At 41.2% G+C, this 17104-nt stretch overlaps 1 pseudogene and 1 gene segment (V, D, J or C); both read right to left on the bottom strand.

The window, feature by feature from the left end:
* Positions 1–304: 304 nt before the first annotated feature.
* On the bottom strand, positions 305–988 carry LOC119088477 (annotated as a pseudogene).
* A 5924-nt stretch (positions 989–6912) lies between these two features.
* LOC114688322 lies at positions 6913–15987 on the bottom strand. The segment is given in 2 exon segments: positions 6913–7262; positions 15969–15987. Coding segments are annotated over 2 exon segments (369 nt in total).
* Positions 15988–17104: the final 1117 nt, after the last annotated feature.

Below are 17104 nucleotides of genomic sequence, written 5' to 3' on the forward strand. Positions count from 1 at the left end.
AACTAAGGAGAGGAAGAGTCTAAATTACTTGTGGAGTGAGACTGAAGCAGATTTTTTAATACTGGAAATCTATGTTCTTCATTTGGTCATAAATTTGTGGGATAAGAACAGAAGATTCTGGAGAGTTTAAATCACTAAATTTTGTAAGATATCTCAGTAAAGATAAATTCCACATCCAGGATTTCCTGGAAGTGTTTTCTGTGAGAGGTCTTTCACATAAGGAAAGAACAGTATTTCTAGGGATCAAAGCCTCGTTGTCTCTAACAATGACTTCCATCTATCCTGTCAGAGTATCCACAGATTGCTAGGTTTCTAGGAATTTGACCTGAGATGAGCTGCTGTGTTTCAGGAGGCGGGGTAAACCCCACTCAGAGAAGGCACACAGCCCTCCCTCACAGGCCACTCCCTCAGCCTCCTGCACCCTGGGTTTGTGTGCAGCTTCCCCTGCAGTCCCCTCACTGTGGCACTCAGAGCACAGTAGTACAGGGCAGAGTCTGCCAGCTGCACTGAGGACTTCTGCAGGGGGAAGGAGCTGCTGCTCTTCTGGAGAGTGGCCTGGAACCCTTGGTGCTCTGTCCTCTGGTTGTCTGTGAAGCTCCTCAGGAGTAGCCGATGGGCTTTGTTGGGATATTGCACATACCAGAAAAGGAAAGAATCTGAGTAAGTGGTCTGATAAGTGCAGTTTATCATCACAGGCAAACCCTCTGTGACAGTAACCAAGACTTCTGTCTGGGTCACCGAGTCTCCATTGCTCCTCCCTGAAAAAAAAAAATAAATAAATAAAATATAAATAAATAAGGGCAAATTACTTTGCTATGTGAGGAAGAAGGTAAGGACTTTCATAGGTGTAAGAAAATGACATCACGAACACTTATGAAATGTAACTTACTGAGCATGAAGAGGAGCACCAGAACTGAGCAGGTGTCAGGAAGCATGTCCACAGAAGAAAATAACACTTGGTTCTTGAGTGCACTAAACTCACAGGACAAGTCTCCTGCAGGACCTTACTCAAACTCTTCACTCATAAACAAGGTCCTCCTGCCCAGTGACAGTCTGTCATGTGAAGCCACCACCTGGATGCAGACATTAACCACAAGTGAAGAGGCAGCGCCCTCTGCTGATTTCCCTTCAATGTGTACCACATGTGTCTGCACAAAATACTGTAAATAAACTTGAGAACTCACCCAAAGGAAGCAGGTCTCAAGTCCACATTGGCTGTCTGAAATTACCAACGTTACTGAAATATATGTGTCCTGTGGTATTTAGGGTGATGAGTGAGCATATAAGAATACACACAGCAGACCAGACCCCAGAGCTCCATCTGGACAAGAGGTGAGTGCCTGGGCTCATAGTCAGAGAGGCCTGCTCTTAGGTCCATCCCTGGGCACCAGCCATTCTGAGGAAGAACTGCCCAACTTGGTCCCAGGTTCTGGCCATCGGGCACGATTCCCTCCACGCCCACCGGGAAGGTTCCCCTTCTCCAAGACCCCAGGCAGACCCTGCAATCTCCATGTCCTGACCCATGCCCATCCGCCCGAGACCCCAGCCACTTCCTGAGACTTAGAGACCATCCCCCAGCTCCCATCCTGCCCCGAAGTTCCCATCTGGACCAGAGCTTCCATCTGGACCAGAGAGAGGCTTCCTGAATCTGTCAGCTCTGTCTGGACCAAGAGCATTGATAAGACCAAGAATGAACCACAAGGGGATGGGCAGACGTCAAGGCAGAAGTACATACAACAAAATGAAGAACAATACAGCATCACCAGAACCTAGCCCTCCTCCAAAAGCTAGACCTGAACATCACAAAATGGAAGAAGCAGAAGAAAGCAACCTTATGAATAACATCATGAAGACGCTAGAGGCTTATATAGAAGAAATCAAAAATGAAATTGAAGAAAATTCAAACAAAAAAGGGAAGAAGGCTATAAAAAAAAAGTAGAGGAAAGGACAAATAAAGCAGAAGAAAACAATAAATTCCTGAAAGAAAATCATGAAAAAACAATGAAAGAGATGAAGGAAACAGTCCAAGACCTGAAAAGGGAAATAGAAAAAATGAAGAAGACACAAACATAGGGAATGCTGGAAATAGAAAATTTGAGTAAACGAACAGGAACTTCAGATGCAAGTATAACCAACAGAATGCAAGAGATGGAAGAGAAGATCTCTGGCGTTGAAGATACAGTAGAAGAAATAGATTCATCAGTCAAAGAAAACACTAAAGCCAACAAAGTCATGAACCAAAATGTCCAAGAAATTTGGGACACTATGAAAAGATCAAACCTATGAATAATAGGGATAGAGGAAGAAGAATACCAACTCAAAGGCACAGAAAATATATTAAACAAGATCATAGAAGAAAACTTTCCCAACTTAAAGAAGGAAATGCCTATGAAGATACAAGAAGCCTATAGAACACCAAACAGACTAGACCCCCAAAAAAAGTCCCCTCACCACATAATAATAACTCTCTGTTGAGCTCCGTGTTCCATTCTTAAATTGAATTTGCTTTTTAATATTTAGGGATTTTTAGTTGTTTTTATATTCTACACACTAACCTTTTGTCATATATATAGCTTAAAAGGTTTTTCCCATTCACATGGTAAAGGCCTTAGCTGTGCAGAAGGTGTCGAGTTTCATAAGGTCCTTTTTATTGCTTGCTGGGCTTAATGTTTGTGTCAGAGCAGAATGGAGGAGGGAAAATCAGAATGAAAAGTCTTATGGGAACTTACCTATTACTCTTGAAGCTTCTTAAGTACATACACATATTAAAATAGACTTACCCTATAATAAGATGGCAAGACTCTTATTAGACACCACAGGATAACAAATTAAATCCCCAGTGCTAGGAATGGGTTTCCTTTTCTTGGAGTTATTGTAGATGTTTGATCCACAGGCTCACATGTTTGAGGCACAATGAGTTGGAGAGAAGGATGTTAGGATAGGAGGCAGTTCTTCACTTCAAGCTGAGTATTTGGACCTTTCTCTCTGTCTTCTCCAAGGCTGGTATTTAAGGGTCTCTAAGAGGTTTTCCTCCCCTAATTTATGGTTGGTCAGTTTGAATAAAGACAAGGTAAATGATTGGCTCACAGCTTTGGCATAAACATGTGCTAATCAGGCCTTAAATTTGTTCAGGTTCAGCAGCAGCAGGAGGCCTACTGATGGAGAAAAGCCTCACCACCTCTGTTTTAAACTGCTAAGCTTTATCTCAGATCAACAGGGTGAAGAAAGAGCCAGCCATCTTAGAAGTTCACCATTTTGTTAATGATGTGGCCCCTCTCCCTATCTCTCAGCCTATCAGTGAATCTCTTTAACTCCTGGACCCTCTGTCAATGGTGATTTTTAGTCTTCTACTGTTCTCTTTCACAGTTAAACTGATTAAGATTAGCAGGGCAGGGCCTCTACCTGAGTCCTGTCTGGGCTGCAGTAGGACAGCTATGAGAGTCTTGCGACTGCAGTTCTTGGTGACATTTTCAGCTTCTTAGATGCTTAGGGCCTGAGGATTCTCTTCTGCTTCTAGGTTGCTCACCTCTAGACAGAGACACAAGCTAGAGATCAAAAGTCAGCATTTATACTTTCCAAGTGCATGTTGAAATTATCAAGAAGACCTGGCCTCTTCAATGATGCAGCCCCTGAACTTAGATGTCCCTGTTCCCATTACCAATAGATGGAATTCACTAGCTAGTTGTAGGCATACAGCCACCAGAACTCCCACAGTTTATCCAGTCTCCCTTTGATCACAGGGAATGCAGGTCTGGGCTCTGGTTTGAAACTAGGTTCCTAAGAGAGAAAAGTTATTTCCCCCCATTGAGTTTGTGTTTAGTCTGTTTCCCAGAACCCTAGTTAACCTAACCAGTCAGAGGAAAGCTCAGTCTTCACAAACACACACACACACATACACACACACACACACACACACACACACACACACACACACACACACGGGGAGGCATGGCTTAAAATCATGTCTTAAGGCACAGAAGCATCACCATCTTGCCATCGGCCATCTTGTGTTTGCAACCTCATTTTGCTACTTGACCATGGTATGAGATAGTTGAGGGTGCAGAGCTGATTCAGAAGAAATTGCAAAGCTGTTTCAATCTCTGTCTTGTCCTAGAACAGATTAAGAGGTAACAGTCAAATTCATGTCTTCATGAATGAGGAAAGTGTTGTATATAGATTCCAAGAATGCAGAGTTTGGGTTTTGTTTAGTTGGTTGGTTACTTTTCATTTGGGGGGTTGTTGGTTTGTTTGTTTTTGTTTTTTAGGTTACAAGCCCTTTCACAACTCAGTTGTACATGACCAAAGGCCCTGGTGCCAGCCACTGACATTCACCAAAGATTGACCTGGGACAGTGGCTCTGAATTTGTGATCTGCTATCAATGAAGTCAAAAGATGTGGACTCTTGTATGTGTATGCAAAGTCAAGGCAATCTTTATTAAAAGAGTTACAGAAAAGTGAGAAATTAAGGAAAAGTAAGAGAAATTTCAGAAAAAGAATAATTTCAGAGAGGAGGGAACTGTCACCCTCCTTGTCTAGGGTCTTTATAGGGCTATGGAAGGGATTGGACAAGAGCTCATGTAATTATATTGGGATTGGTTAATTTTCTGGGTGATCACAGGCTGAACCAGTAGAAGCCCCACATGCTCTATGCATGTCCCAAGTTGGGAGATGATCATGTGATGTTCAGGTACTACCTACCCAATCAGAAGTTGATAAAGCCTCCCTCTACCCACCTCTGACTTTTGCTTTCTTGAATGCTGACCTTGGCTGCCTCACAGCTGATAGTCATTGACTGTGCAGGTGTCTCTAGTGCTGGTAAATATATTACACTTTTTATTTTCATAGCTAACAAGAAACATCTTCATGGAACCCAGAGAATACTGTGAGATTGTGAAAGGAAACTGAATTGGATCTACACAAAATTCAGCAAGGTGTAAACTGGTGGAAACTAAAATATACATGAGAACTTTGACATGGTCTCCAAGCAGTACAAAGGATGTTTCCATGGACTCAACAGGATCAGAGCCAGTCATTTGCACCTGGACCCCTGAGGAAATTCAGAGAGGTATAACCAGATCTAAGACTCCATCTATGAAGCACTTGTCTTGAATAAACATTGATAATCTGATCATGCAAATGAAAAGTCCAAGATGCAAAGAAGGAATGTGAATGAATTCAGACAAGAGCCAACAATCAGATTAGTGTTGCTCTTAACCTTGGTCAAAGATGCTTTCTTTCAGTGAGTTGACACAGAGATGCATAACCATCCAAGGTATTGAGAATAGGTGTTGAGTGTCCTAACCTAAGTGGGGTATCTGTATCAGCTACTCCAAGGCTAGGAAAACATCACAAAGGAGGGGTTTGAAAAATGTAGAAACTCAATCATAAGAAGAATGCTCAGTGCTAAGAAAAAGAGACTGTGAGTGCTCAGCCATAGATGAAACACCTCTACAAACTCTTCATCCTGACAACGCTTAGGGAATATCTTGGAAGAAAAGTGAAACAAAACAAACAAACAAAAAACAGTTAGAACTAGAAGATGGGGAGAAGAGCTTCAAAATACTTTTCTCTGGGCATGACAAGGCTGTTACACATGAACTCATAGGACCTGTGGTTACCTGTACCAGACATACACAAAATCAAGACAGCTTGAAATTCAATCATGGAGGTGAAAGGGGCTCCTGAGGCCCTTTTCTTGCTGAGGAGCTATTGGCAATTGATGGCTCTTGGCACAAGGAGAGTCATTTTTCTTTAAGAAGGTGCACACTTGTAGGTTGCCCATGCATCAGGAGATGATCCCACAACCATAAGCACATGGACAGCACTAATTAGATTCAATGGGTTATGAAAAAAGAGAATGAGAAAGAATATGAGACATGAAGCTTAGAGCACTATTGTTGTCCTTTTCAAAATTGTTTCTGCCTTTCAAGCCACAGCTATCCGAATCAGCAACTGCAACTCTGCTACTACCAAGAGCAGTTAGGCCGCAAGGGGGATATTCTGTTCCCTGTGGTGGTATTGTGTTCCCCAAAATATTGTGCACCCTAATAAACTTATCTAGGGTCATAGACAGAACAGCAACTAGATACAGAGGCTAGAAAATGGTGACACTGACACCTTTAATCCTAGCATTCCAGAGGCAGAGATCTACCTGGATCTCTGTGTGTTCAAGGATACAGCCAAGCATGGTTACTCACGCCTTTAATCCCAGGGAGTAATGGCAGAAAGCAGAAAAGTATAAAAGGTGTGAGGATCAGGAATAGAAGCTTTTGGCCGGTTAAGCTTTTAGGCTTTTGTGAGCAGCACAGTTCAGCTGAGATTCATTCTGGATGAGGACTCAGAGGCTTCCAGTTTGAGGAAAAATGATCAGCTGAGGAATTGGCAAGGTGAGGAAGCTGTGGCTTGTTCTGCTTCTCTGATCTTCCAGCATTCACCCCAATACCTGGCTCTGGGTTTTATTTTATTAATAAGGACTTTTAAGATTTGTGCTAGAGTCCACTCTGGTTCTAACTCTTGCAAAGCTATAAAGGGAACTTAACTAAAACCTCTCTCCCTCTAAAGAACTGAAGATTCAAAGGTTAAGGTTAAGGTTAAGGTGGCGTTCTGCTCTTCAGAGAAGTTGAATAGCAAGTACCTGCTAGAGTGCTCTAAAAAGTCCTCATGCTTCTCCTCGCCCCTACTTATAAACCCTTTTTCATCTGGCTCCTCCTTACCACATCCTGTCAGCTCATTGCTGACTCAGCCTCCTGATTGCAGGTGAATTTTATTCAATTAAACACATCTTTACACCATTAAACAAACATTCCAGACCATAAAACAGTAGCATACCTTGAAATAATAGTCTAAAACACACTATGTGTTCATTTTCATAAAGTAAATACTTTTTAAATAGCGTTCTCTAGGTGCTCTGGTTCAGGCCTTGTCAGGGCCCAACAGGTTTTTGTGCAGGCTGCAGGTGCCTGGGGAGCACTGTGTGCTCACTGCACAAAGGTAGACAGCTGAGTCACTGGGCTGGGAGTCTCTGATGTGCAGGGAAACATGCCGGCTGGCTTTGTTGAGGTGAACTGTGAATCGGCCTTCTTCCTTTGCACCATTGGAGACGATGGACACAAGCAGCTCGGGGCCTTTCCCAGAATGCTGTCTGTACCACCAGAAGTAATCAGAAGTACTATCACTGAATGTGCAGTTGAGAGAGGCCATGGCTCCCTCTGGGACACTGAGGGATTCCGGGTTCTGCTGCACCTTCTCCTGGCTGCTCACCCCTGTGAAGAGAGACAGAGGTCACACAACGAAGACTAGAGGCACATGGATGCTAACAGTACAATGGCTTTTCAATGGGCCTCCCACCCCTTAACTAGAGATGAAAAATTTGTGTTTCTACCATTTTCCTAGAGTAGGCAGCAACTTCACATATCATACATTATATCCAAAAGAAGTGCCCAAACTCACAATTAAACTGAAGCCACAGGACCACTAGTGAAACACTCAAGGATTTCATTATTCTTTCTTCTCTCTTCACTGAGGATCCAGATTTTAAGCCTGGTTAAAAAAAAAATCAGTTTCACGTTTCTAATGTTTCTCCTTCAGGAAGCATCAAAATATTGTGCTACCAAGTAGAAAAACAAAGCTCTTTTCCCACCCTTGTGACACCAGCAAACTCCTCCCCAAACTCTGTCACTCAAAACCACTTGAGAGGTCCCCCATGTCTCTAAGAAGAGACTGCCACCTTGTGGATACTGACAGTGACCAAAGATTTGCTAAAAATAAACACTTATGTGAGCAGCTAAAAGTAAAAATCTGGCATCTTAGTTAAATACAGACTTAAGAGATATTTGCTCCAAGTCAATGTGGGGAAACATGTATGTTTTCATGAATTTCAAGTTAAACTTCAAAAATTTCCTGAGTTACCTCAAGCAGTCATTTCCTTGTATTCAGTGATTCGTACTTTTTCTATTACCAAATCTGAGTGAGGTTCTTGTAGCTCAGGAGTATTTCACACTCCATAACTTCTCTCTGAGCCAGACAATGCAGCTGTATAAAACACTTCCTTTTTGACTTTTGAAAGAACTTCTAATTAAAGGGATTCTAGAGAAACTGACTGGGTTAAAATCTCACTTAGTAAATATGGTTCCATGTCAAACTCTGAGGAACATATTTTTTGTTTTTGAGACAGTCTGATATGGTGATTTAAATTTAACACCCCCCCTCAGGCTCTTATGTTTGAATGTGTGGTCCCTAGTTGGTGGGACTGTTTGGTAAGAATTAGGAGGTATGGCCTCCTTGGAGGAGGTACTTCATTGGGATGACCTCAGAGGTTTCAAAACCCCAAACCATTCCCAGTCAGCACTTTCTCTCTGTCTCCTGGTTGTGGATCAGGACGGAAGCTCTCAACCACTGCTCCAGCACTATGCCTGCCTGCCTGCCTGCTGTCATGCTACCTGCCCCGAGGGCCATGGACTTACCCTCTGAACTGTAAGCCCCCATTAAACTGTTTTCTATAAGTTACAGTTTCTATAAGATACTGGTCATGATGTCTTGTTACATTGGTAAAAAAGTGACTAAGACAGTATGTGGTAGTGTGAATGAAAATGGCCCCCACAGATTCATGGGGAGTGACACTATTAGGAGGTGTGTTCTTGTTGGAGGAAGTCTGTGGCTAGGAGTGGACTTTAAGCTGTCAAGTACTTAAGCCAAGCCCAGGGACTCTCTCTTCCTGCTGCCTGCAGATCTGGCTGTAGAACTCTCAGCTCCTTCTCAAGCGCCATGTCTGCCTGTGTGCCACCATGCTTCCTACCACACTGACAACGAACTAAAATGTTGAACTGCAAGTCAGTCCCAGTTAAATACTTTCCTTTGTAAGAGTTGCCATGGCCATGAAGTCTCTTCATAGTAATTAAGACACAGGGTCACTCTTTATAGTTTGGATGGCTCAGAACTCACTTTATAGGCCAACCTATCATATTACTCACAAGTCTACCAACCTCTGCTTCTTGAATTTCACCTTTAAAGGCATGTGCTGCCAAACTTGGCTATGAGGAACAATTTTTATTAGTTGCCTTTATTTTTTGAAATTAAAATATAATTTTAACAGGCATAAACTTCAAAGTCCCTTACAATGCATCATTATATTTTGCATTATGACACACTGATGACAAGGCCCCCAAGCTGAACACAACACAGAACTCTTTAATCATGGAAAAGATGAGCTGACGCCTATGTACAGCCTTCATCCCCAGGTTATAGGGATATGACCTAGGTTATAGGGACATAGGCATCTTTGTTAATGAAAGGTACTCTGCAAAGTATCAAAAGAAAAATATAAACACCAAACCTATTACAAAACCTTTGATCCTCAATGGTGCCCTGCTTAGATGTACTAAGGCAAAGGTAGTAAAATTTGTGAGAGTTAAACAACCAATATCAGGTTTAACTTAAGGTCTACTCCAGGAGATGGAAACCACATTCGACACTATTTCGGTGACCAAGAACCTGAGACTAGATACCCAGGGACCTAGGATAAAAGGAAATATTACTGTTTTAAAAACTGTAGCAATAAAATCATTACTAATGACAGTCTTCTGTACTCATAGATCAGTGTCTTGCTCAGGCATCATCAAAGAAGTGTCCTCCTGCAGCAGATAGAAACAAATACAGAGACCTACGACTTTGAAACACTCAACCACAAATAAAATGTCTACTTCACATTCCTTCACTCAGGGACTAAGGAACCCTGCTGAAGAGGAGACAGAAAGAGTGTAAGAGTCAGAAGGAATGGAGGATACCAAGAAAACTAGGCCCTCTAACTCAACATGATCAAAGCACATATGAATTCAGAGAGACTGAGGCAGCATGCAAAGGACCTGCATGGATCTTCACCAGGTCCTTTGGGTATATATTATGGCCTCCAGTTTAGTTTCCATGGAATTTCTGAGTGTATGAACAAGTGGGTGTCTGTTTCTTGTGCCTTCTCTTGGTCTCTTTCCTTTGGTTGGTTTGTCTTATCCAACTCTAACATGTGAGTATTTGTTTAATCTTATCATGTTTTATTTTATCACTATCCATTAGAAGCCAGGTTGTTTTCTAATGAGAGACAGAAAGGGAGTGGATCCAGATGAAAGAAGGTTGGAAGAATTAGGAAAAGAGGACAGTGAAACTGTTATCCGTGTATGTTACATGAGAAAACATCTATTTTCAATGAATAAAAAACATGGAGCAAAAGCAAGGGCATGCAGCATGGTGGATTTCTACCAGCTTTCAGCTACCTTTCTCGTAAGTTCTGTGCAGTACAAATGTGAGGTGTTTTTTTGGCTACTCTAGACTAGTCATCTGGCATAATAATAATAGGCTTCCCTTACCATGGACCTCTGACTGCAGGCAGCGGGCTATTCCTGGGACATTATTTTAACCTGTGCCCACTCACAGTTCCAGTTATTACTCTTTGCATGATAGGATGGTGTTGTGTAACAAACCCCAGTCTACCATTACTACGTCAAAAGTTTCTTAGCATTTCTAGCCCTCCTTTCTTCCTCTGAAGTCTTCTTGTGTTTATTTATTTTTGTTGTTGTTGGGGGAGTAGTTTTAGTTTTTTCAAACAATGTATTTTGATCATGTTTTTACCCTCTCCTACTTCAGATTCTTCGTTCTCCCTACCCACCCAACTTTATACTTCACCTCTTTCTCTTTTAAACCAAATAAATAAATAAATAAATAAATACCATATAACAACAAAAAATCAAAGCAAACAAACACAACCAAATGAGACAAAAACAAACATGGAGTTCATTTTTTGTTGGTCATCTACTCTTGGGTATGAGACAACAGCATGTGGTCCGTATACTCAATGAGAACTAAACTGAAGAAAAAAAAAAAACCAGGTTTTCTTTTCCCCAGCAGGTATCATTTCAAATAGCGTCTTGGTTATGGGTACAATCACATCTCTACTTCCTGCTCTTATCCTCTCAGCATTGGGACCCTGTCTGGTTTGAACCTATGCAGGTCTTTTGCCTGCTGCCACAGTCTCTGTGAGTGCACATGAGCATCAGTCCTGTTTTGTCAGAAAGACACTATTTGCTTATAGTCAACCACCACTTCTGACTGTTACAATCTTTCTACTTTCCCTTCCACATAGACTCTTGAGTCTATAGGAGAGGGGAATGATAAAGACATCCCATTTAGGACTGAGTACTCCAATGTTTCTCACTCTCTGCTCATTGTCCAGTTGTGAATGTCTGTGTTACTGCTCATCTACTGAAAGAAGAAGCTTCTCTGATATGGTTGAGCATTGTAATGCACTCACCTATGGGTATAGAAATATGCCAATAGTAGTCGTTTTATTGCCATGTCACCTTGGACAGATTAGTAGTACTAGGTTTTCCCCTAGGCCAGTGACCTATCCAGTCTCAGATTCTTGCACACTTAAGCAATAACAGACATGGGTTGGAGCTTAAATCCACTTTTTAAAAGTGTTTGCTTTCTCCCATAGCATCTGAGCTGCTATTGCTCTAATGAATCTTGAAGGGGTTATTGTTATAGAATTTGTATCTGGTGGTAATGATGATTACCTTTCTTTTCTAGTACCAGGCAGCATACCTTCCAGCACTGTGAATACTAGTCAGTAGGGATGAAATTTCTAGTTGGGTACTAACTCACCTTCTTTGTGTTTAGTGGCATGAGTAGTAAGGCAATAGGAATAAGCAGTAAGCAATAGGGCCTTACTATTAGTTTGTGAAAAGAAATCAATAACTTTGGAAATAGGCTACTGCTGTGGCATGTTTTGTACGGCAAATGTGTTGCTCTGATTGGATAATAAATAAAACACTGATTGGCCAGTAGCCAGGCAGGAAGTATAGGCAGGACTAATAGAGAGGAGAATTGAGGGAACAGGAAGGCAGAGGGAGAGAGCTGCCAGTTGCCACCATGACAAGCGAGATGTAAGGTACTGGTAAGACACGAGCCACGTGGCAACTTAGATTAATAGAAATGGGTTAATTTAAGATAAAAGATATAGATAACAAGAAGCCTGCCATGGCCATACAGTTTATAAGTAATATAAGCATTGGAGTGATTATTTTATATGGGGGCTGTGGGACTGCGGGGGCTTGGTGGGACCTGGAGAGAAACTCTCCAGTTACAGGCTACAGTGTCTGCTGGTGGGAATGCAGACTAGTATAGCCTTTATGGAAACCATGTGGAGGTTCCTCAAAAAGCTAAAAATAGATTCAATACACAATTCTTGGAATGATACCACAAAGTATTCCTTATCTTACTAAAGAGATACATGTTTATCCATGTTCATTACTTCTCTGCTATGAATAGCCAAAATTGGAAACAACCTACATATTCAACATCTGATGAATGGATAATAAGAATGTGGGACATTTACACAGTGAAATACTATTCAGCTCTAAGAAAAAGGAAATGTGCTGGCAAGCATATGGAACCAAAAAAAAAAATCATCTTGACTGAGAAAACTGAGACCCAAAAAGACAAACACGGCAGGTTTTCACTTGTGAATGGACGTTAGCTTTTAAGCTTTTGATATGTGTGCTATAAAATGAATGATCACCTAGGTTGCATATCTAGTAAGGGACTCAGAGAGAAGAGAGAATCTCGATGGAAAGGGGGAATAGAATACAGAGTTATGAAGAGATAAAGGGAAAATAGAATAGGGCGTGTGGGAGAGAAGGATAAAGGAAAGAATAAAGGGAGAGGCAAATAACACTAAAGCCATTTGAAAAAACACGTGGAAACCTGCTACGGTGGAAGCTTCCTAAAAATATACATATATGAAGAGAATCAAAATGGAGTCATCATACAATAGGGAGAGAAAGTCCCAACTAATGTCTTATGCCACCAAGTGAAACCTTCAGTTCCAAAAATGGAAAACATCTTGTTGATTCATTGGCCAAAGGGCTCCCATGGACCCCCAACACACACACACACACACACACACACACACACACACACACACACACACATACACACACCATCCATTACAGACTCTGAATTCTCATTAAGCTCGGTTTTACCTGTCCTCCAGGCTTGCAAACTTTACAGTCAGAAGAAATGGGCAGAGAGCTCTACAACTTTCTAAAAGCACAAAACGTGCTGGTTCTTTCCTTTTTCAAACCACAACCTCAGCAGCACTGTACATCCATGTGCTATCAGCTTCATCAGAAAGTTGTTAAATTGGCCTCTATGTCCAGCATGGTGACACAGGCCTTAATTCCAGAATAAGAAGATCTCAAATTTTAAGGCAGTCTGAACATACTGAGTTTTGTCTATATGCTAAGACCTTGTTTCCAAAATCCTCCACTACCATCACCAACAATAATATTAACCTGAATTGTAGTTAATATATCAGGATTCTCTTACTGGAAGATATGATTTTAGATCAGGACAATAACTGCTTTTAGTTCACTATCCCATTAGGTACTGCAGAGTGGTCCAAGAGGGTCTAATGGCAAACACAATGAATCTCTGCAAATCTCATAAAATTCCTTACCTTTGTTCTCTTTTTCCTTATCATTGTAGTTACTTTTCTGTTATTGTGAAGAGGCATCGTGATGAAAGCAACTTAGAGAAGAAAGAGTTTGTTGGAAGCTTCCAATTCAGAGGGTGAGTCTAGGACATTGTGGCAAGAGGCATGGCAGCAGGCAGGCAGACATGGCAATGGAGCAGAAACTGGGAGCTTACATTTTGATAAACAAGTATGAAGCAGAAAGAGAAACCTAACTGGGAATGGCATGAGTCTTTTACAGCTTCAAAACTTGCTTCCAATGACCTCCTTCAGTAAGCACAAACCTCCCAATCCTTCCCAAATAACTCTACCAACTGGTAACCAAACAGATAAGCCTATGGAAGCCACTCTCATTCAATCCACCACACTTACAGAACAAGGTTCAGGTACACTAAGAGATTACGAAGAAAAGAAAAGGAAGAAAGAAGGAAGTTAGGAAAGAAGGAAGGAAGGAAGGAAGGAAGAGAAGAAAGAAAGAAAGAAAGAAAGAAAGAAAGAAAGAAAGAAAGAAAGAAAGAAAGAAAGAAAGAAAGAAAGAAAGAAAGAAAGAAAGAGAGGAAGGAAGGAAGGAAGGAAGGAAGGAAGGAAGAGAGGTAGGAAGGAAAGAAGGAAGGAAGGAAGGAAGAAAGGGAGAAAGAATTTTATGATTTTATGCTAGTAGAGAAAAAGAAACAACTTTATCAATTGGCAAGGGAGGTTCCATGTCCCTTCCTGGTGTGGAAGGGTGTGCAATTAATGCTCTTTTGTTCTTAGTCAACTATTATAGCTCATAAAAATAAAAATAGCTCTGTGAATCTCTTGTGCACTACATGTTTTATTGGGTTTGTAAATAACATGACTACCCTACCTGTACCATTTCTCTGAGATATGACATGAGGATGCAAACTAAAAGGATAAGGTAGTATCTTAGTTAGGGTTACTATTTCTGAGATGAAACACCATGACCAAAAGCAATTTGGAAAGGAAAGGGTTTATTTGGCTTACACTTAACACTGTTGTCCATTGTTGAAGGAAGTCAGGATAAGAATTCAAACAGAGTAGGAACCTAGATGCAGGAGCTAATGGAGAGACCATGAAAGGGGTGCTGCTTACTGGCTTGTTCATCGTGATTTTCTCAGCCTGTTTTCTTCTAGAAGCCAGAACCACAAGCCCAGGCATGGCAGCACCCACAACTGGGCTGCCCCACCCAGTGAATCACTAATTAAGAGAACACCTTGTAGACAGAACTTATTGGGGCATTTTCTCCTCTGTGGTTCCCTCCTTTCAGATAACTCTAGCTTAAGTCATGTTGACACAAAACCAGCCAGTACAGATAATATCTCCCTCTGAGACAGAAAACTCACTCACTACTTCTATTGAAGCAGGAGAATCACCAAAATCAGAGTTCTATTCAATGTAAAGAAAATGAAATCATAAAATTTGCAGGTAAATGGACAGAAATCAAAACTATTACATTGAGTAATGTAACCCTGACCCAGAGAGAAAAACACCACATGTTCTGTGTTATATGCAGTTCCTTGTCCTGAATCTTCAAATGTGACGACACAGCCTGTAGTAACTGCAGAAACTAGGAAACTAAAAATGTGCCATTGGGAGAAATGGAAGAAGGAGTCCTAGAAAGATGGAGAGTAGGATACAGGTGCTACAAGGGGGAAATTTGAAAAGCAAAAATAGCATTTTACTGGGAAGAGTAAAAGCAAGAAACTGCAGAAGGTACTAAGGATGTCTGAAAAAAAAAACATTGGAAAGCATATAATCCCATTTTTATTTAAAAACACATGCTGTGTGTGTGTGTGTGTGTGTGTGTGTGTGTATGTGTATGTAGATAGTTGACAGATGGTAGATATATAGATTGATGATAGATGATAGATAGATAGATAGATATAGATAGATAGATAGATAGATAGATATAGATAGATAGACAGATAAATAGACAGTAGATGAAAGGTGATAGAGGGTTTGAATGAATTTACTCCACTTGGATGGATAATGCCCTCCCCAAGAGTCACAAACTATCTGACAAAACCCCAGTGCTAAGCATGGGAAACTTTCCTTTGAGATGTTAGTCAGAGAAGTCAAAGAGACTCCCAAATTAACATGCTTTGTTGCCACTGTCACTGATTGCCTCCCAGAACCTGAAGGTAATAGCCTATTCTTTAGTACAGCACACAGTTGAGATTCAAGATTTGGGAGAATCAACTGGGCCCATCCTTGAAATCTCTTCTCTAAGAATTAGCTCTCACAATATCCAAAGGTGCTATTCATGCTTCTGAAAGAGAAAACTAATCAAGAGTCCTACTTATGTATACTATATATGAACCACAAAAAAAAAAAAGACTAGCTTTATACAGTGTATATCTTGATAGCTACCAACAGCTGTCTAGCTGGACTTAAATCTCATTCAATAGAAAGAAATCCACACTTAGTATTGTAAAACTAGCTCACTTACCCAGGGCTGATGAGGCCATGATCCCTAGAAGAGCATACTAATGTCACTTCCCTAAACCAGTATAATTTCTAACAAAATTCTAAATATCAATCATTATACACACAGATAAGTTCTCACACCTCATCAAAAGAGCTTCATTTTACAGAAAACAAAAGAGACCACTACAGATGCCCAAACCTGGTCAAAGTGCAGGGCACAATGATCATAGAGCGTCCAACCTCGACTGATATGTCTACAATCCAACCCCTACACTCAAGACTCCAGGAACACTGAGAAAGGAGAGGATGAAAGATTGTAAGTGCTAGAGGGGCCGGAACATCTGCTGTGAGAGTCTGTCTTCTGTATATGTCAGGGAAACTTGTAGTGGCATTCCTGCACAGCACCTAGCCCTAATCGTTCCTTTGTTTAGCCACACCTTTTGTTTCTCTTATCGCCCTATGTGAATATTATTCGAGAGTCAAGGATAAGAGAGTCCCCCAAGGATCAAAGGCCTATGCAAAACTTGGTCCAAGAAACCCAGAAAAACATGGTACCTGATAAATCAAGTAATTTGCACCTGGCCTTGGGTCTCTGGGAGCTCCTTTGGGTTGCTTTGAAGGTACGGAAATTAACTATCTAAACTGTAAAAAAGAGTAAATAAATATGCCCTAGGTGAAGGGAAGAGTGCTTCAGTCCTTCGAGGCTGGACCCCCCTACAGCCATGATAGGCTAGATTCATTCTTAAGATGCCTCTATGTCTTCATTCCACGGATCCACGTGAACCCACACACTCATGTAGCGACCACACAGCTACAGAAACTGCACCCAAGAAATATCAAAAAATGTGATCAACTAAACAAGACTTGAAAAATGACAGTGCCAACTGACATGTCAGCATAGATATGGGAAATCTCATAAGGTCCCACTCCTGGATGAAGAGATGCAGACAATTAATGACTGCTGAGAAGGGGAGAATCAGCTTTCTCAGGGGTAAGACTTCTGATAGGTTATCCAATCTCAAGAGATCACCTTAAACACATACACATAGGAGCAATATTAATTGAACTAAGCAAGATTTATTTGTGTGTGTGTGTGTGTGTGTGTGTGTGTATGAAACAGCAATTAAAGAAGAGGACATGACGCCGGGCGGTTCTGGT

This window comes from Peromyscus leucopus, chromosome 9 (genome assembly GCF_004664715.2).
Source record: "Peromyscus leucopus breed LL Stock chromosome 9, UCI_PerLeu_2.1, whole genome shotgun sequence".
Classification (NCBI taxonomy): Eukaryota; Metazoa; Chordata; class Mammalia; order Rodentia; family Cricetidae; genus Peromyscus; species Peromyscus leucopus.